The sequence below is a fragment of the Nannobrachium achirus genome (assembly GCF_963921795.1).
Source record: "Nannobrachium achirus genome assembly, chromosome: 15".
Taxonomy (NCBI): Eukaryota; Metazoa; Chordata; class Actinopteri; order Myctophiformes; family Myctophidae; genus Nannobrachium; species Nannobrachium achirus.
In genome coordinates this window covers 27,586,332-27,608,141 of record NC_137822.1, presented here as the reverse complement: position 1 = coordinate 27,608,141, position 21,810 = coordinate 27,586,332, and the positions used below count along the sequence as shown (strand labels likewise).

The following is a 21,810-nucleotide window of genomic DNA, read 5'->3' as shown; positions in this document are numbered from 1 at the left end:
GATACAATAGTAGTAGGCAATACATTGACATATTAGCTTGAATTAGCTGACATGAAATCACAAGTATTTGAGCCTATGCCAGACTCATCAAAGGAGGGAGGGAGGAGGGAGCTAAGCAGCAGCGGATCTGAGGCTTCAGAGACGAGCAGGGCCACAGTGAATGCAAGCTGTATTTAAAGGAACCTCCCTTACTGAGTGTGAGCTCTGACTGGATTATGACAGTGTGACTTAATGATCAGTAGATCTGTGAATGAGTCAAGGATCTGACTGACAGCTGAGGCGGGCGAGACTAACTAACGCTAAGCTTCATTTTTCTAATTTATGGAATTCTTAGATTTGTATTTTAATTACTCATGATCGAAATGAGTAATTAAACTTTTTTTAAATCATGTCAAAATGTCCTTTTTTGTAAATGTTTTGAAATAATAATTAAAAACAAAATGTAGTGAAACAAAAAATAAAGGGACCCATACAAATCCACGACGAACCCACAAATGGGTCCCGACCCAGTATTTGGGAACCAGTGGGCTACACAAACGGAGCCACATTTCACGTCACAGTGAAGATTTTTTTTTGATCAGTCCCGCATGCGAGCTTGCGCAATCGCCTGTTCGCCGCCAAGCGCACGGCTGCTGGGCGCTTTGCTTCGCTTTCTGCTCAGATTTTAGGGGCTGCAAAGCAAAAAAACGCACCATGATCTAAACGGGAAACGAGGAGAGGAGAGAACAGCAGAGGGAGAAAGGGAAGCAGGAATTCCAACTTAATACAAGCGCGACCATTTCTCCCTGTGTGTGTACATGGTCCCGTACTACATGCACAGACAGACCGGAGTTCCCCGGATCAGCGTGATTGAACATAACATAGTATTATTGTTTCTTGTCTCTGTCCACGGACCGCGTTCACTCCGCTGCTGGATAGAGAAGAAGGGGCATGTTTAGAGATCATTCTGGAGAGTTCCGATTCCGAGTGATGATGGTGAAGAAGTAGACAGACGCCGTTTCGAACGCTGCTGCTGTGTTGTTGTTTATGCTGGCGTGGTTGTTTTTCTGCTTTACAAACTACTGGAATAGGATTAATATCGCTGCTCTCAAGTTTTTTCCCCCGGACGTCGTTACATGAACGTTACATGAAAATGCGGAGTATGTAGGTTGGTCGATCCATGCTGAAACTACTGGACTACTGGACACACACTCTGGATTTACAGCAGCACCGATGGATTTTCTCACACAGCATACGGAATAACGAACTGGCTACAACGCTGACAATGTGATAACATCATAACAACCAGATACGATTCGTGTTTTTGTTCGCGACTTTTATTATTCGCCTAGCTGTTTTACGCACGGGCCGCGCGTGTCGTAAGTGAGTCTGACTGGGGTTTTGCCGAGGGAAACTTTTTGAGAATGAGGAGGAAATCCCTGTAGCACAGATTTCTTCTTCCCCGCGTCGATCGCCTGCCTGAAACCAGTGTGTGTGATTTATTGAAATCATATTGAAATGATCCCCTATAGCTCATAAAACCATGCCAGAAACGGAGGAGACATGAGTCGGGGCGCCGATGAAGCTGCGATTCACCGCCACCACCAACACAACACATCACGTTGAAATGCAGTGTGTTTTGGAATATATCCGTGGAAGTTACTGTCACTGGTGAATGATTACAATCTGCATCTGATCCCGATCTCCACCCCGGATCGCCCTTCTCGCGCGCAGGGAGGGAGCCGACTTTATAATAGTAGCGTGTAAGTTTTGTGTGAGTGTGTTTCTTTGGAACCGCGGCGAGGGCAGACATGGAGGAGTGGAGGCAGTGCGGCCGGTGGTTGATAGACTGCAAGGTCTTGCCTCCCAACCACCGGGTGGTGTGGCCCTCCGCGGCCGTCTTTGACCTGGCCCAGGCCCTGAGAGACGGCGTGCTGCTGTGCCAGATGCTGCACAACCTCTCGCCGGGGTCAGTGGACCTAAAGGAGATCAATTTCAGGCCCCAGATGTCACAGGTGAGTCGGCCATGTTCACAGCACAGCAGACACCTGCATTGTTTTGGTTTCATGATGTGTGTGCACCAAGTGCAGGAATTTCACGAAGGCCATGGCCGCCGTTGCCCCTCAGTTTGGTCTTGTGTCCCTAAAACCATGGCATGACCTGAGGCCACAGTGGCCTTAATGTCCCAGCTGACTGTACCACTTTGTCCTCTGTCTCTTTCTTGTCTTGTCAAAATATGTAGACACCAGTGTCTTTTGTTGAGATTCTGAGTCCCCATCTTTAAACCAATCCAGTGACTTTGATTGGTGCAGGGATAAGCATTGATCAGATTGTAAATACCATCATGTATCTATTTCACAGAAGATTAGGTTATCATCCCTAACCCTTACATTCAACACATTCTTTCAATGGGCTAAAATCTTGTTTTATTTGATGGCCTTCGATCCTGCCCTGGCATTTGGCCTTTGTGCCCTCAGAAAATGGTACATGTAGTATACACTGTCAGAGTTAAGGGGAGACTTTGACATTTTAAAGTTTGAGAAAACACTGGTGTAGTAAATGTATACCTGTAAAGCCCCACTGTAGGTTGCAGGCAGGCAGATGATGGAGTTGAGGAGGAAATGGTAATGAGTCAAGTAGCTCATCCCCACACAACACCTTGGTGTTGTAGCCACACTGCTCAGTGCTCACCGGGGATCGTACCATAATATCCGTTTCCCAGATGTTCTTCTGTCCAAAGAAACCGCAAGGACGTGAGTGTGATGTGCCTGTGCCTTGGATTTCTTTTAGCCTGCCCTTGTCCTCATACACACAAGTGTGCCAGAATGCTACAGAAACCATTGTATTCCCAAGACCACCCACCTCCCCACACAAAAGTTGCAGTTTCTTGAACTGTTTGCAATCATTGCGATATTTTCAGGCAATCTCTCCATTGGAGGTGTGATTATTTGGTATATGAATAGAATACATATTTGATTACACTCTTTATCAATAGAAGTGATTTAAGCCATCTATACTATAATTTTGTATATTAGCATTTTTATGGTGTATCTATATCTATTTAGCCTACAGTACCTTTTGTGACCACACATGTTAAGGGAGGGGCGCTGTTGTTCAGGCCATGCACAATCACACACAAACCCACACACACACACACACACACAGGTTCTGGTTCTGGCCCTGTTACAGATGTTGTCCAAAAATCATGCAGATCGGTAGGCTACACAGTATCTCTGTAGCCGTTAAATGGAACGGGTATTTCTTACATTGGGGGGGGGTTCTGGCCCTGTTACAGATGTTGTCCAAAAATCATGCAGATCGGTAGGCTACACAGTATCTCTGTAGCCGTTAAATGGAACGGGTATTTCTTACATTGGGGGGGGGGTTCTGGCCCTGTTACAGATGTTGTCCAAAAATCATGCAGATCGGTAGGCTACACAGTATCTCTGTAGCCGTTAAATGGAACGGGTATTTCTTACATTGATGCTCCTACATATTAGCATGCAAGCACCAGTTAAAGTTACTTTCCATCCCTCATATACTGTGTGCACAGTGCACATCCCATAACCCACACACTGCACATCATTTCGGAGCTCATATCTTTGAACGGGTAAGGGCTAGTTAGTCTAAACCAGTGGTTCGGAAACATTTTCATTGAGGACCCCCAAATTGACACGTTCTAGGCTGTGGACCCCCATTTGGTACCAGCGCTCATCCAATCGATCTTTGTTATTAGGTCACAGCATTGTACAACTGTGTTAATACTGTAGGGTGGGGAGACGACAGTGGTGAGAGTGAAACCTATGATCTCCAAATGGTTATAGCCAGCCGGTCACTGAAATAATGGTGAAGTAAACGCCTGGTCTTTGTTGCGGGGGAACCCCCACTTTGAGAACCACTGGTCTCTAAACACTAGGGGTTGAGGGAAGGGCATTACACTTGGGGTTGAGAGAAGGGCATTCAGTGATTTGTGTTTAGCAAGGCCTTCCCTTCCAATGCTGTCAGTCCACAGCCAAGAGGAGCGAAGACACAAAAAAGGTGGAAGTAGCAGGGAATGAGAGACTTCATAGATTGGTGGATTTCAACCCTTTTCATATCAAGGTCCATTATTTATTCTGCATTTCAGCCACGGACCACTTTTGATGGGATTTTGCCTCTCGGACCCAAAACTTGGAATATTGTGTTGTCGTTGGATAGGATTTTGTCCACAATTCCATACTGTATTGATGTGTTATAGGAGAGATGACAGGCAAATGTTGGTAACAATTCTTCTGCATTATCTAATTGTGTAGACTTCTTGCAAATTAAGTAATACAGATGTTTATCAATACGGGTCCATTTGGTTTCATTTTACACTCTCATCAACTCTCCATCATTTAGCTGGTGACCACCTGGAATCCCTTCAAGGACCACTGGTGGTCCCTGGGCCACTGGTATAGATAATGGGAGATATGGTCACGACTCACATGTCTACTGAACCTTGGTCAAATTGTATTTCCAAGTGATGATGTTTGTTTTTTAACCCATTTGGTGTGATGGATGGGGTGGGATTCTGCCACATACTGTGATAATACAGCGGTAATACAATATGTACTCTGAAGCTTGGGCAAACAGGAGCATATGTGAATGTCAATTTAGTGCAATTTAGTTGTCAATGACAGACAGCCTACAATGTGAATCTGTTAGTAACCCCCAACCATCGGATATTCTCATCTTCAGATGATGCTTGTCAGTATTCCCACAATGGTTGGAATGTCAATATTGTGCCAGAGAGATACATTTTTTGACACCAGAATTGTCAGTTTTTCTCTGCACACCTTCCATGACCCCTTCATGTCACTGTGTGCGCGTGTGAGTGTGTGTGAGAGCGCACGAGAGAGCATGCCTGTCACACTCTCTCAGTCCAGTTCATGATGTTGGGTATATTATTAGCCAGTTTTCCCCCCCTTGCACATTCCTCGCTGCTTCTGGTGGTTTCAGTAAGTCAGTCACTCTCTCCCTCCTTGGTTACCACCAGTAGCCTTGACTGATCTGCTTCAGGAGCTCCTGGCTTCCATGATTACAAGGGGGGGAACGAGGGCTAGATGGCATGCTTTGATCCTCCCATCAGACAGTCCCATGCTCCTCCAGTAGTCTCTCTTAGGGATGGGACGATAAGCAATATTATCGTTTATCGTGATAAAAAACACTCACGATAATCGTATGGTGGAAATTGTATTTATCGTGATATCGTCTTCCGTCGTGCACTGGGAGCAATTCACCTTTTATTTGCAGAGCTGCATATCTGGTACACATAAATTGGTAAAAGATACTTATAATATACATACAGTACTTGATACTGTCTTTTTTTTCACTCTATCAAATGTCTTTGCCAAAAAATACCCGATCTACAAGCTCGAGCTTGTAGATCTGCTATTTTTTGGCAAATGTTCCGCCCCAGGATAATGGATTTTGATTATGGCGATAATATCGTAAATCGCGATTTCTTTTGTCACAATATCGTGATATGACATTTTCATATTGTCCCATCCCTAGTCTCTCTACTAGCTGCAGTGGGTGTGTTGTAGACACATGACAGGGGTGGTGGTGGTGGTGGGGGCTGGAGGGGTCCCCTCTGTGACAAATTGGGTTAAACAAAATCCTGGCAGCAGAACAGGAGTTTGTGATTTATGACATGGTAAAGGTCAGTGTGCGACGTGCGCGGTGAACGCTCAGAACACACTAATTCACCGGCCGGGGCCCAACAAAACGAGGAGTTGAAGTGGGCCGATTATTACGTTATTTGTTCTGGACAAATGTCCTCTTTCCCCCCCTCTCGCCCGCTCCATTTGCCGCGTGATTGATTGTTCCTGAAATGGACTCCTGCCTCTCTCTGGCCACGTCTCGCTATTAAATCTCTGGACACGGCATCCTCAAATGTTTTGGCAGGGAGTGAATGTTGACGTTGGGTGTATTACTGCGTGACCCGGGCGAAGAATGGGGCTTATGGGGACAGTGTAAAGGCCTCTCCACACCAAAAAGTCTGCAAAGGACTGCAAAGAACTTGCAAAGGACTGCAAAGAACTGCAAAGAACTTGCAAAGAACTGCACAGAACTTTGTCTGCCGACTGTATGCCGACTCTACTTACTGTATGCAGTTGTGCGCATGCGGGGAGATATAGCATGAAATACCATTCCAAACCAGGAGGTGGCAGTAGTCTGAAAGGCTATTTTCACTCCATACTTGATCGTCCCTGCATGCCGTCGCTGTCGGAAAATGCTGTTATTAAGCCTATTATTTATATTATTATTTGGATAAAGTAGAAGTGTAGAACAACCTTTAAAACCAATCATAATCATTTAAAATTGTATCATGATCTGACACTTTCACAACATCTTGTTGCTGCTTCAGCGTTCTGCCTCCGTGTGACGTCGCGCATTGAAAATATCACAGCTACAAGCTCACAACATGTCGGAACTTGAAGCGTTGTGAGCTTGTATGTCTGCTATGCTCGACACGCACCGTCATACGCTGAAGCACACATCCAGCTTTTCACAGCTGAAAGAGGAGGTAATCTAGATAACCAAACTGGACCCAGTTGAAACGTGGATATTATACAATCAAGCACCTTTCTAAGCGTAGCAATTGGGCAACTTCTACATCGCGCTAGGCAGTTCACTCGCGCCCACTTTATTCAGTTATGTGTAGTGTGTTGTCTCGGTGTCCTCTGTGACTGTGTGGAAACAGTATGCCAAACAGATAGCTACCAGCTGATTGTGTGTTGTCTTTTATCCGCTCTCGTTGGCTCATTTCACTGCCGACCGTCAAGGGACCGACTCAACAAAACCGGGCAAGTCCAGTTTCCCAGTTTTCGGTCGATAAGGTTCCCGACCCGCTGCCGAAAACCTGACGATGAGCTCCCGTTCGGCAACCGACGCTATCCACCGCCTTCCGCCGCCGAATCGTCGACGAATCTGTGCGGTTAAAAGTGGCCTTAACACATTGTGATTACGTTCAGTCGCTGTATTGTGGTTATGTGTGTGTGTGTGCGTAGTAGTAGGCCCATTGCGATTTGGTTAGATCGCTGACATCTTAATCGCTGACATAAATATGTCAGTACGCTACTGCTGGGGGAAAAAAAACACATTTGCAGATTCTATTTGCAGCAGGACATGCATATTTAATAGACCCTATATCTGATTTAGCAAAGAGGCAAGCTTCTTTTCACGCTACATACTGTTTTCTCAAGTTGGCTCAAGTTTGCAAAGAAAGAATAATGAGGATAGATCTGTTTGTGTGTGCTTTTTTAGTGTTTATGGACTGAAAATGCCTACGTCATATCAGCTGTAGCCAGTCACAGACTCGAGCTCAACGAACTAGAGGAGATCATTTTCTTTATATCATCTGGGGGTCCCCAGTTGATTAACTTATTGTGAAACATTGTTTTCCCTCTCAACAGACCAAACAAACCAATATAAAGTTTAAGTGTATAGACTTCACTAGAGGGTATCTGCACATTTCTAAAGTGACAATTTAAGGACTTTTTAATACCTCTAAAATGACAAATTAAACATTGGCATACAATACATACTCACAACGCCTCGTGTTGCGAGGCGTTGTGCTGACATTGTAAGTAATAAAAGATGGGTAATAATTAATAGTGTGGTAATTACCACATAGTGAGTAAGCTATACAGACAGTTTTATTTGATAAGAAGGGGTATGTGGAAATTGTGGCTCGGTGCAGTGGATGATTCTTAAAAAGATTACATAAGTAAGTAAGGCAAAAGCTCTTAGAAACACCTTGTTGAAGTAACCATCTATCTATAAATGCGAGAAGTCTCTGCGTGTGTGTTTGTAATCCGCGTATCTCGAGAACCGTTCGTCCCACCGGCTTCAGATTCGGCACGCGCATTCCCCGCCGCGGCACGGAGTGCAGTGCCGGGCCTCGACCCGACCCAAAGCGCGGTTTTCCCTAACCGGCGCGAAACGTTCGGAATCTCCTTATGCGGAAATCGGCGCAAAATCGGCGCAAGCGCTGACTCATTGTGACATCACTGCAGTGCCGGGCGCAAGCGCTGAGTCATTGTGACATCACTGCAGGCAGATACAGGGGCCTAGCCTTGACCCGACAGACTGAGATCTCCATATTTGGGCATATGGGCAGATACAGAGATCTCCATATATGGGCAATACAGGGGCCTTGCCTCGACCCGACAGATATCTCCGTATATGGGCATAAAAGGGACACAGACAGATATATCTCCGTATATGGGCATAAAAGGGACACAGACAGATATATGGGCATAAAAGGGACACAGACTGAGATCTCCATGACAGATATATCCGTATATGGGCATAAAAGGGACACAGACTGATACAGAGAATGGGCATATGGGCAGATACAGAGATCTCCATATATGGGCATATGGGCATAAAATGGACGCAGATATATGGGCATAAAAGGGACAAAGGCTGAGATCTCCATATATGGGCATATGGAGGCTCAATGTCCTCTCAGAGTATGACATTATAAGCACGATGCCATACTGTGTTCGGCCATTGTATATATCTGTCTGTGGTGCTGTTGGGCAGCTGTTGGGTATATGCCAGTACAAATAAGGATGTTTACATTTATTGAAATACGAGCGCATATGTCTGGACGACAGTGGACGTACTACACGTGGTGCGACCTGATAAATATGACTGAGTCATCTTGTTTACCTCACTTCACCAAATCAAATGATCTGTTCTACAAGCTTACAACACGTTGCAAGCTTGCAGATGTGCCATTTTGGCTGAATGTTCGCAAATCTTCGCTGAATGTTCGCATTATTATCACATGCCCAGAATATAGGGACGCTACGGTTCATGTGATTAAAGTCGTCCTTTGTCCATGAACCAGCAGCCCTTGGGTCGTGACCTGCTCGTTGTTTACAAACACCGATTTGGAAACAGCCACGTACATAGATACAGTATTTATAGGTTCTGCAAGATTGGATACCGCTTTGAATGCTGCTGTGAACGTCAAGGTTGTGTGCGCGTAACTGGCTGCCTAATGAGCAGTGTGTGTTTGTTTGTGTGTGTGAGAGGATAGGTGGGAGCGCAGTCAGTGGATGTATCACTATCCTGAATGCTGGGCCTCAGGCTGTGTCTGGAAGACAAGACTGACGTGCTCTCTGAAGCCTTTTGTGTATTGTTTTGCAGTGGGGAATTCTCTCTCTCTCTCTTACTCTTTGTCTGTCTGTCTGTCCTTCTCTCTCTCTCCCTCCCTCCCCCTCCTATTCACTCATTTCCTGTCAGTCGAGTGCGCTAGTTGGGAATGCCTTTGGGATGAAGTCAAGGCGGATGTGTGTGTTTTACCTGTAGTACTAGTAGCTAGCGGTGTTTTGGAGTGCATCCAGGGGCGTCAATTGGGTATGGCAGGGGTATGCAGCTGCCATGCCCTGGGTCCAGGGGGGAGAATACAAGTTACTTTAAAATATAAATCCGTGAATGTCTCTTTGTCTATATGTGCTGGTTATGTTGTTAAATTACATTAATATAACTACAAATCGCAACATTTAACAAGGTATTATAATTATATTCTCCACACTTTTATTCTCCCCATCTTGACAGAATAGTATATTCCCAGGTTCCGCAGGTCAGCTGCACAGGTGCAATTCATTATTGTTAATTGTGGCACGTTTACTATATTATGCCAAGTTAAGCCGTACTTGAACAACTGTTCCAGACTGCCATATCCAGCCCAAGAAACCATAGAAATGTTGGGGGGAAAAATAGAATGTACTTCTTAAAATAAATGTATCATGCCTTCGCGCGTGTGCAAGACACCAGTCATGTTGCCATACCTTACCTTTTTCTGAACTGACGCCACTGAGTGCATCGCGCCACTAGCCGAGCCCAGAGCTCTCCTGGTTGAGCTCAAAGAAAGTCTCAGCAAGAACAGTCACCAACGTCATTTTAGGCTCCATGGCCATCCGCCATGACACTTTGGGTGGCGGAAGTGCCACCCAAAATAACATTAGCGTCTATGAGCACTTCGTCACTTCCGTCACCCAAAAGTGTCATGGCGGCGTCCCATGGTGTGCCAACTTCCGGGTGTTGTCTGTTCCTGCCTAACCTTCCTTGGTTGAGCTCCAGTGTCTCTCATTGTGCTGCTGGTCTACTGGGTGTCATGCAGGCTCTGCCTATTCCACCCACTCACAATGAGAGTGTCTCCTCCTGGCTTTGTCTGGGACTTCCAACAATGGTTGGAAGCAAGTAATAACCTTTGTTTGACATCAGCAAAAAATGGGCTCTTTTGTATATATTTTATGTTTATATCTTCCCAGCAACCTCATAATTAATATATAATAAGTTATATTAGTAATAATAAGTATGATTTATAATGGTGTAAGCTGCAAGGGATGCAAGTCCTGTCCTTGGAACAGACTTGAATATGAATGTGCTGTTTTAAAGGTCAGGGGAATGTGTTTTAATATTGAATGAAGAGGTGGACTTGTGTTTAATTTAATTTGTTGAAGGAACTATTCATGTTAGGTCTGCAACAATAAATAATAATAATATTAAAGAAAACATTCTCAGCATTTATTCTATTGATTACATTTTGGATTAATCTAATAATCAAGAAGTATATTTTGTATGTTTAAAATCTTTGTATATATCGATGAATTGATCCACTTAATTTACACAACTGTGTTCTTCGAAGATAATTAAAATAGCAGATCTACTAGCTCACAACGTACGTGTCACTTCGCGTCACATTGATATTAATATAATAATTGTAGGTGTAAGTGACAAAATCAAACGCTTATGTTTTCAGTCCGGCAGTGTACTCTCATCCATAATGTATACTTGTTTGTGGGTTGATGTCCCGCACTGGAAATAACAGCTCTGCTATTTTCGGCGCGGGACACCGCCGTACGACCACGTATAAAAGGGTTCTTCTTCGGCACGCTCTCTTCTTGTTCATGGTTATAACCTTGAAAGGGCCGGCTTTAGTAAAGCTCCGCCGGGCGGGAATGGGATCAGAGAAACCGTGTGAACTTTAAAAACGGCATGGAGAGCTCCTGCCCACCTACAATTTTATTCTTTTCTTTTTTTCTTTTTTTAAAATCTCCCCAGTCTCGCTTCTGCTTCCTCTGTGGCCGCTGTGGGGCGGGCTGGGTGGGGGATGGGGGGGAGCCACCCACCCGGCCCCCCCGGCCCCCAGGGGTAATTTAATCTCAGCGTTTGGTCTACTGTTGACCCCGTGACCCCGGCGCCTGCCGGATGCAGGTAATACCGCTAATGGAGCTCGTTATGAACACTTCCTGGGTTGAATGCAGCTGGGAGCTGAGAGCAGGTTGTCGGGGGGAGGGGGGGGGGGGGGGGGGGCACAGAAAAGGCACAGATGAACACAAACTGTACATTCTCAGCATGTTTTCAGTCACTAGGCAGGCCCTTCTTTAGCTTACAATGGTCAACCTTTTGAAACCCAGCATTCAAAATGTCTAGACTTATATTTGGACAAAATCAAATGTATCAATATTTTTGATCGCATACCTCTATCGCAGGGGTGAGCAACTTTGATGATGGCGAGGGCCACTATATTTCCACCTTCACTCCAGAGGGCCACATTGCATATTGCTATGTCCTACTTTGTCATTCTAGTACCTCATACAAAAGAAGCAAAAACAGCAGATCTACAAGCTCAAAACGCATAGTTTTGAGCTTGTAGATCTGCTATTTTTGCTTCTTTTGAATTGGAATCCTGAATTATGTTTTGTTATTTTTTAATTGGAATCCTGAAATGTAACATTTTGATTTAATTTCAAACGCATTTAGTTATATACTTATGTTAACTTTATGAACGTAAATACAAATACATTGGACATTAAAAAAAAAACATTTTAATACTGCTATACTAGTCATTAAGCTACTAACATAGGACAGAATTAAAGCAGAAATTAATAATATATCAGTATTCTGGTATCAACCTGCGGGCCGCATTAAGTGAAGGTGGGGGCCGCATGACGTGGCCCCCGGGCCGCCAGTTGCCCATGTATGCTCTATCGTCACACCGTTACCTGCGTGGTAAAAATCGTTTTTATATTATATATAGTATATGCTAATCGCTTACCCTATACTCTTATCGTCTGACAGTGTCGTTCACCGAATATGGCAGATCAGCTCTACAAGTTCACACAAAATGTTGTAAGTTCACTTCATATCTTGTGTAAAAAGGAATAGGTGTTTTCATACCTTAACTTGGTACCATCGGCAATTCGGCATATACTTATATTTAGGTTATTCAAATTCATACGAGCATATTATCACATCTGCTGCTAGTGGGATATAGTGTTTGCATGAGACAATGCTAAACTCAGTGAAGCCCATGGGACATTGATTGTGTGTTCATGCTCCTTAACAATCTCTTCTTGTCCCTATAATACAGAGGTCATGCTGTTGTCTGAAACAGGACAGCCAGTGGATTTACCCACTGGAGGAACATTCCAAAAGCAATGAGACTTTCCCTGATGGAGTTCACAGTTCAGGTGATGTCATGTAAATACGTTTCTACAAGGTCAGTTCAGAGCATTTTGTTCTCAGCATGGCCTGAGCAATAGTAGTTTTTGTTGTTTCACACTGGGTAGGTAGGTGGTAGCAGTGGTTCAGTGGTAGAGTGGCCGCTTGGCAACCGCAAGGTTCCCGGTTTGATCCCGGGCTCCCCCCAGAGGAGTCAAAGTGTCCTTGAGCAAGACACTGAGCATACTGTAGCTCCTGATGAGCAGGTTGGTGCCTTGCATGGTTTCCTCCGCAATCGGTGTATGAATGTGTGTGCGAATGGGTGAATGTAATGCACAATTCATGTAAAGCACTTTGGATAAAGGCGCTACTAGATAATATAAATGCACCATTTACCATTTAGTGCTTCCCAACTGCGTCCATTGAGTTCTACATGGCAGAGCAGACGGACCCAGTGTTGGCGTGTTATAAACACCTGACCAACCTCGAGGGACAAATTACACTTTGTTAGAAAACAGACAGAGAGAGACTGATAGACACACGCCCCCCCCCCCAGTTCACTCTGACAGTCCTGCAACACAGCACTGCTGCTTTGCCAATGGATGTAACAGAGTTGCATACCTACATATTCAGTCCGCCACGCATAAATACAATACACTTTTTAAACATAATGATCTTTGTCATCACAGTAATTTATTGCAGTCCCTGCATTCAGGCATGCATGGAGACAAATTGATTATGCTTAGCTTTTGAGACGGATGAAGTGTGCACTGTGCACAATATTTTCCAATGTAAGTGTATTATGCAAGGCAATAAAGCCGCACCAGATTGTTGTGGTCCTGTATGTACAGTATATGCACAATCTCTTTAGTTACATGTAGTTAATTTAACAGATGAAGCTCTATAATCCATCATTATGGAAATTTGTCTTTCTTTTACAAACTTAGACAGCAACGCTTTTTGAGAGCGAGGGAAAACGAGAGAGAGGGAGAGAGATTAAATTCTCAGTTTTCATTTATCAATTTCCAGCCACTTAAACCCTCTATATATTGTTGATTGGTGCACCCAAGGGTCTAAACTAGGCCCCCACCGCTTTCCCCCATCCTACACAAGATCTCTTTGTCAAAAACGGACGGTCAGGTTTACTAAGCTCACAACGAGTTTGTAGATCTGCTATTTTCGTTGGAACGGTTGCCTGTTTTTTACCCTCCGAATGTTCACCTATTATGACATGCCCAAAATAGGGATGCTGCGGTCCATGTTGTTAAAACGGGACCTCATGGATGGATGTCGCTGTCTGTGTGACACATGGCTGATCTAACACGAGCTCACAACGCCTCACTTTGCGTCGTGTTATGAGCTTGATTTCTGCATGAAATTACTGGAAAAAAAAATCATTGAATTTAGTTTTTAATTAATGAAAAATGTTGCTCTGTAGGTCGTCCTCAGACGAGCCTTCCATCGTCGCTTCCAGTCATCCCGGTTCTCCATACATCCAGCCAGTTCGTTGATGAAAACAGCCGATCTACAAGCACACAACGCCTCGCTGTGTGCTTGTAGATCGGCTGTTTTCACTACTTTTGTGCGACGGCCTTGTCTGATGAAGCAGGGCTTTACTTTGCGTAAAAACGTACACATTTGAAACTTGGAGATACAAGGTTTCTGCCCGACAGTGACGATATGTTAGTGTGGGACGTCCTCGTGACCGGTGCCCATGTGTTGGTTCCCACAGCACCAGTTTACTGGCTGGCAGCTCTTGGTGTCTTTGGCAGTGTCCAGCAAGTCTCATTCTCCTGGCTGCTTTTATCGCTCACCCTTAATATTCCAGCATACAGATTCTTGTTGGTGACATGTGTACTCTTGCTGATGTTGAGCACTACATGTAACATTCTGGTGTAGCACCCGTCTAGCAGAGTTGGCTTCAGGGTCCAGCATTCACTGCCATATAGGAGAACAGACTCTACCGTCGCATAGAAGAAGTTGAGTTTGATTTGTTGAAAATGTTTTGAAATAATAACCAGTAAGACGCCTAAGGGCGATCTTGCCCTACAAAATGTAGGAAACAAAAGAATTAAGGGATCCATAAAAATGCTACCCACAAATGGGTCCCGACCCAGTGTTTGGGAACCAGTGGTCTAACAGATGGCTGACTGGCTCGCACATCATCTCAAAATAGATCACTGGAAAAGCAATGTGGAAACTACTTTTAATTAACATTCTTGTTTACTCGCTGTCCTAAGCGCTTAGTGTACAGGTGTAAGACGCGCTGTCTCACGCGCTCACCATTCACATGTTGTCAGCCGCGCGACGCCACAAGGTGCCGGGTAGCGACGAGGCAGCCGGCGACGCGTCCAGCTTTCACTGACGTCAGCGCGGTGCTGGTGCTGGATGTTGTGGTGGTGGACCGACAGGGTGCTGCTTCTCCCTGCAGTCACAGCCATGCATTAGCATCTGGATGTGCTCCTGGGAAGGGTGTAGCACTGCACCACCATACCGCACGCGCACACACACACACACACACACACACACACACACACACACACACACACACACACACACACACACACACACACACACACACACAGTCTGGCATGCATGTACTGTACCTACTGTACACATGCAGCAATGCACACATGCATGGCACGCACACACACAGACACATTGTACAATACATGGTAAACAACTACAGTATGTACATATTCTCATGCCCAGACAGTACTATACTTTATACACACCGCAGCCACACACACACACACACACACACACACACACACACACACACACACACACACACACACACACACACACACACACACACACACACACACACACACACACAAGTGCACGTGGACATACAGCCACTTGCTGGAGGGAACGATAAGCACTTTCATATTTTCTCCCTCTGTTTGCCCAAGGAAACAAGATATACGATTCACTCAAGTGTTTCTATTTTGGCGTTACTTGTGTTTTCTTTTGTGTGTGTGTGTGTGGGGGGGGGGGGGGGGCGTGCCAGCACTGCAGAAAGCGCCGATATCCAATTGCCGATGCAGATATTGATCATATCCCATAATTGGCTGTGTGAATGGGAAGGGCACAGGGCTAGGGTTACAACATTAGACACAATCCGGTAAAAGGCCAGTAGTTATCGATCTTCTCCATGGCTCACTCTCTTGTTAATCATGCAAACAAAGTGGAACAGTGCGTTCGTTCGGTGCTGCAGACAACCAAGGCGGATCGTTTCCTCTCGCTCCCGCATCTATGCCCGATTTATACTTGGCTGCACGCTGGTGGCGCATGCTGAAAATAGCCCGTTCACAAGCTCACAGCGCGTCGCATCGCATTAGGTCATTAGGTCCCTGTGTGCTGCCTTGTTATTAAACCGCTCCCATATAAACCATGGTATTTTTCCTGTTATATTCTCTCCAATCAATATCGCATTTAATGTGTCATGTACCTAGTTTTGACCACAGGCAATTGTACTCCATGTATGATGTGATATCTAATAGAGAGGGAAAAGCAGTCAGTCACACACACTCGCAGTTTTAGCCTGGAAATCAGACGAATCTGCCGTTGCAAAAAAGTAAAATAAAAACATCTTTTTGGTGGTCATCTTTTTGGTGGTCTAGCACCGCTCAGTTGTGATTGGATTTGACTCCCTCCGAAGTAGTGATGGATCAATCAGGGCCCAGTATGCAAATTGCAAATGTGGGGCACGTTTATCACCAGATCTAACTGTCAATCGCAAACTTTATATTTGTTAGGTAGATGGAGACTATGCTAGACTATCTATTCGTTTCCCTTGGGTGAACCCCATTCAGTCACAAGTTAGTAAAATACCCTAAAGTAGTGATTTGATACGGTGTGTGTGTATATAGAGTCTGTATACTGTTATACCCTGACAACCCTCGCACATACAAAATATAAGTTTCATTTGAATTGGGATTCTTAATGCTAGCGAAAAAGAAATCCCATTTGTCACGGGCTACAAATAATAACCCATGTAACACTTTCATCTGCACTGGGAGTGTTCTGGCTGCGATTTACCAGGGAAGTTGTAGAAACCCTTTTCCGCTGAACGAAAAATGTCACGCATACAAATCTGCCACAAGGATAACGATAAAATATGGCAGCACAATGCGGCTGACAGAAGCTGGAGAATGTGAAAATTCACGGTCGTTATCGTAATTGTTTTGACAATTATATATTCAGAGGAAGTGCTACGGGGGGAACTTTAATTAAGTCAGCTAGGACAAAGTCGCTTTGTAACAATTTGCACAGACTTGGCGATGCAATAACGTTATATTTGCATGTTGGCTGATAGCAGCCAGTGGCTGCTTTGCAAATCTTTGATGACCTATAGTATCAGACCGTAGTATTGTGTGACTCTCGGCTCTTGCATTAATGAGAACAGGTGAACAGTAAGCAGTGTGGGTCCTTGAGATTTCAATGCAGCTTATGAAAAAGGTGCAACCTAGTGCGCGCACACACACACACACACACACACACACACACACACACACACACACACACACACACACACACACACACTTTCTTTTTCATTGAAGAGACAGGTTGTCCTGTCTGTCTTTGATTGATGATGTATCTAAAACCAATTTCTCAGAAGTGCCATCTAGGAGGAATGCAGCAGGTAAACTGGTGCATTCCTCTCTGTGTGTGTGTGTGTGTGTGTGTGTGTGTGTGTGTGTGTGTGGTGTGTGTGTGTGTGTGTGTGTGTGTGTGTGTGTGTGTGTGTGTGTGTGTGTGTGTGTGTGTGTGTGTGTGTGTGTGTGTGTGTGTGTGTGTGTGTGTGTGTGTGTGTGTGTGTGTGCGTGCGCGTGTGTGTGTTTCAGCATTCCACGGCATCCGTCTGGTGTTAGCATAATGAAAGCAACGGTGTGTGAAGGGAGAACGAGAAAGCCTAAACAATTTAGAATTAGTGCTGGGAGCCTTCCGGGACCAAAACAAAGGCAAGAGATAAATAAACAATAACAGGAATGATAGTTTGAGAATCTGATCAATTCATGAGGAGGCCTTTAAGCATCTTTCCTCCTCTGACTGAAACTAAACATACCCAGGGACTCTGATGTACACTGTGCATCTGGTGGTCCTGCACAACTACATAGTCATCTATTAACAAGCAAAGATTTAACCCATTTAGAACGGGTACACATTATTGTGTATCATTATTTTATGCTTTAACTATTGAAAAATAGCAGATATACAAGCTCACAGCGCCGCACCGAGTGCCGCGCTGTGAGCTTGTAGATTTGCTATTTTTAAAAAATCGTGAAAATTAGAATTTTGACCCGATTCTATAAGTGTCTTTTGAATCCTTCTAAGATTTTTTGAAAAAAACTATGTTTCTATGTCAGCAACCTGGCTAGCCATCGTCAAAGAAAAGGTCCTTTTCACTTACCTGGAGCTCAGTTAGTCTGTTCTTGAGAGACTACTATGTCAGTGGTTCTCAAACCTTTTCATGTGAAGGACCCCCAAAATGATATGTATTTGGCCACGGAGCCCCATCTCAAAATATTTAGTTCCAGGGAGTGCAGGGACCACCCAGAAGCAAAATTTGAGTTACAAACGTTCGATTTCAAAATGACATCAGTATTGTACATAAACAGCATGGACAGTGTTGGAGAGGAATTGTAATCTACATCGTTTATACTTAGCATATTGTCTTCTGATGCACGTGAGACTGTTTTCTAAAGGTTTTTTATTGTCAGCTGTTCACTTGTTGTCATTTGTTCTCTCATTGTCAGGTGTTCCGTGTGTGACACAGATGGACTTTGATAAATATTTGGTAATGGTCAATTTATCATCTACTCATCACACGCTTAGGATTTAGTAATCATGTGTGTGTGTGTGTGTGTGTGTGTGTGTGATTTTAGGTGGGGGTTGTTATCAGTTTCAACTTGGCATCCCTATATGTGAGGCATGTGATTCTCAGCAAAATCGTCCAAATAAAAAAAACAAATAAAAGAATAGCCAAGTTAAACCACAATTCCGCAGCCCTCAAGTATCTGATCTGATCAGAAATACTTCTGTGTCTACTCTACCGTACTAATACCCAATAATACTGTATTCTTACTAGGGCATTCACGAATAGTGATTTTTAGTATTCGAATTATTCGACCTCAAAGTATTCGAATAGTCGAATATTCAACAGGACTGGCCAAACTGTCAAATATTAAGTAAGCAAGAGGCAAACATTGTGAAAATAGCAGATCTATATGCTCACAACGCCTAAGTAAGCAAGAGGCAAACATTGTGAAAATAGCAGATCTATATGCTCACAACGCCTCGCAACGCGAGGCGTTGTGAGCATGTAGATCGACTATTTTCACAATATTTATCTGTGGAACCGAGTCACATTAAATTTAATACCTACAATTCCAAGTGCTTGTCAGGGTGGGAGTCCTCAGTTAAAATATGTTTATTTTGGGGGTCGAAAAGCCCTGGTTTAGAGCATTAACAAATTCATCCACCAAGGGCATTGACAACTCATTCTTATGACTTCCTATCTAGCCAAGCTTTATAAACTATATATTTTTTAAAGAGAGTGAAAAAAAAAGCGAATATTCGACTTTGGTGAACAACATCGAATAGTGACTTTGATATTCGAATATTCGGTGAATGCCCTAATTCTTACTGTGAAGGGAGAAACGTGTGATTCATCTGACTTCTTGTTATGCAGCTTTTCTATCCCCCCCCCCCCCTCCCCCCTTTTCCCTTCTGCTGAAGACGTTCACAGCTTCCTCACTTCCTGCTTAGCCTGAACACTTAGACAGGGTTAGGGAGAGTTGTGTAATCCCCCCCCCCCCCTTCACTGTGCTTGCTGGGCCAACAAGAAACATCTGGCCGGAGAACAGAGAGTTCAGAGCGCGCCCATCCCATCCCTACCTTGGATGAGTTCAACAATGCCTGGCTCATATACACTGTAGGCAGGGGCGTCACAAGGGGGGGAAACGTGGGACTGAGTTACTAGGGCCCAAGGTGGAGGGGCCTTAATTGTTTTATACTTTAGCTATTGAAAAATGGCAGATATACAAGCTCACAGCGAGCTTGTAGTTCTGCTATTTATGCTTCTGGGGGGGGGGGGGGGGTACATGGAACTAAATATTTTGAGATGGGGGTCTGTGGCCAAATACATATCATTTTGGGGGTCCTTCACATGAAAAGGTTTGAGCGCCACTGACATAGAAACATAGGTTTTTCAAAGACTTGAACACATTTTCCCAAGTTTTCAAAAATATTTATTAACGGTTATTTTTCAACGGTTAAAGCACAAAATAATGCGCAATAAGGCATTTCCCAGTCTAAATGGGTTAAACTCCCTCCCCCTATGAAGAACATTCATGGGGGGCCCCGCAGTGAATCCTTGTACCCAGGGCCCCGGAATTTGGTGCGAGACCCCTGTTGGCTCATATACACTGTACACTTTAGAGTCTGGACACCCTGCTGTTACCCCGCCAAGCCCCTTTGCACGTGTTGCATTCTCATCGTGATTTTGTTGCCTTCTTCCGGAAGGGATTTTTCTTTTTTCTTTTTTCTTTTTTTTGTTGAAAGAAAGGATCCGTGGGCGGGTGCATGCTCTTGTTAAGCGTGTTACAAAAGTACCGATGTGTGTAATCTTCTTCTCTCTGACGGGGACAGGCTTTTATTTTCTTCTCCAGAGTTGCGTCCTGTGTTTGTTGTAGTACAGTTTTCTGACTTGAGAGCCTTTTTAAAATAATGCATTTGTTGGAGGGGAGATTTGGCCACAGTGTTTTATTTTGGGTCTGCGTGTGAATATTTCCCTTTATTTTCTCAACCATCATTTGCCGGTGCTTTTTGTGGCCATATTGCAGTTGGTAAAAGCATTACAAAAATAATGGGGAGGGGGGAGGGGGATCATTTCCTTAACTCATACCCTGCCAAAAAAAACGTTCTCTATAATAAAAACGTCTTTTTAACTATGGCCTTCCCTGCCAGACGTCTTCTGGACGTCTTTTTTTTTTTTTTTTTTTCAAAAATATTTTTGAAAAAAAACAAAATTGGACCTCCAACAGTGTACTAGGCATGATCGCGATCGCGAAATTGCATGTTTAACCCCCATACCATCCCCATCTTTCAAACATGGCAGCCATGTTTGTTTACATTTGAAGAAAACATAAGGGCTGCCTTCTCCTGAATGCCTGAACGGATTTCCAAGCAGATTTTTTTGTTTGAAAGCTGTGAAAAGCATGCACATGCATAGTGCATGATCTGTGCACGAATGTGTGCACCAGCGTGCACACTATTTTCTTAACCCTTTGTTGGCGAAACGGCAATATAAGAGGGCCCACTTTAAATATGGCACCGACTGAGTTAACCACTTAAGCCCCAGGGGCTACAGCAGATAGTGAAAATAGACCATTTACAAGTTCACAAACGCATTGTGAACTTGTTTTGTAGGTGGGCTTCTTTCGCTATTTTTGTAAATTCAAAAAGAAAGAAAGGAAAACAAAAATGAACATAATGTGGTTTTTAAAAGTCCCAAATACATATCAAACATATCAACCACTACGTTTCCCCAAAAGGAAATGCAATCACTCAGTCTGACCACCGGCAATAAAACATTAATGGCCAGAGATGATGAATGACCAGAGGATAATATACCCTGAGAGTGTGACTGTATGGCCACTTATTCTTTAGTTTCTACAGTAGAGGCATTTGGGCAGATTTCCATCATATCTTGTTCCTCTTCGGTTTGGCTTCAACTCACTGACATCACAGCAGACGCCCTGTCATGTAATGTGACAGCTGGTACAGTGTGTCTCATCACCAGCTGTCACACAACTCGGAATTTTACAAGTCCTCTCAGGCAGTTGACACTGACATCCACGTTTTGGACAAGATGCCGGCTCCAAATACTCGTCTTAACCCATTTAGGGACTGCTTTAACTATTGAAAAATAGCAGATATACAAGCTCACAGCGCGGCACCGAGTGCCGCGCTGCAAGCTTGTAGATCTGCTATTTTTGACAAATCATGATTTTTCTTTGCAAGTCTTTGAATATATCTATTTAAAAGCGAACATTTGTAACTCAAATATTTGCTTCTGGGGGGTCCCTGGAACAACATATTTTGAGATGGGGGTCCGTGGCTAAATACCTGTAATTTTGGGGGTCCTTGACATGAAAAAGTTTGAGAACCACTGATTTAGAGGAAGGATTTAGAAGTCGGGTCAAAGATCGGGTCAAAGATATTCAAAGACTTGCACTCATTTTCACGATTTTTCAAAAATAGCAGATCTACAAGCTTGCATTGTATATCTGCTATTTTTCTAAAGTTAAAGCATAAAATAATGGTTAAAGTGGT

General features: G+C 44.0%; 1 protein-coding gene across 2 annotated transcripts in view; it reads left to right on the top strand.

Moving 5' to 3' along the window:
- Positions 1-1,790: 1,790 nt before the first annotated feature.
- Positions 1,791-21,810, top strand: part of vav2 (vav 2 guanine nucleotide exchange factor) — a gene marked incomplete at both ends in the record, with an annotated part of 343,070 nt that continues 323,050 nt past the window's right edge. For both annotated transcript variants that reach the window (XM_080742680.1, XM_080742681.1), the window contains one exon: positions 1,791-1,994. In XM_080742680.1, coding sequence (XP_080598806.1) covers positions 1,791-1,994 — 204 coding nt within the window. The remainder of the gene's footprint in view (positions 1,995-21,810) is intronic.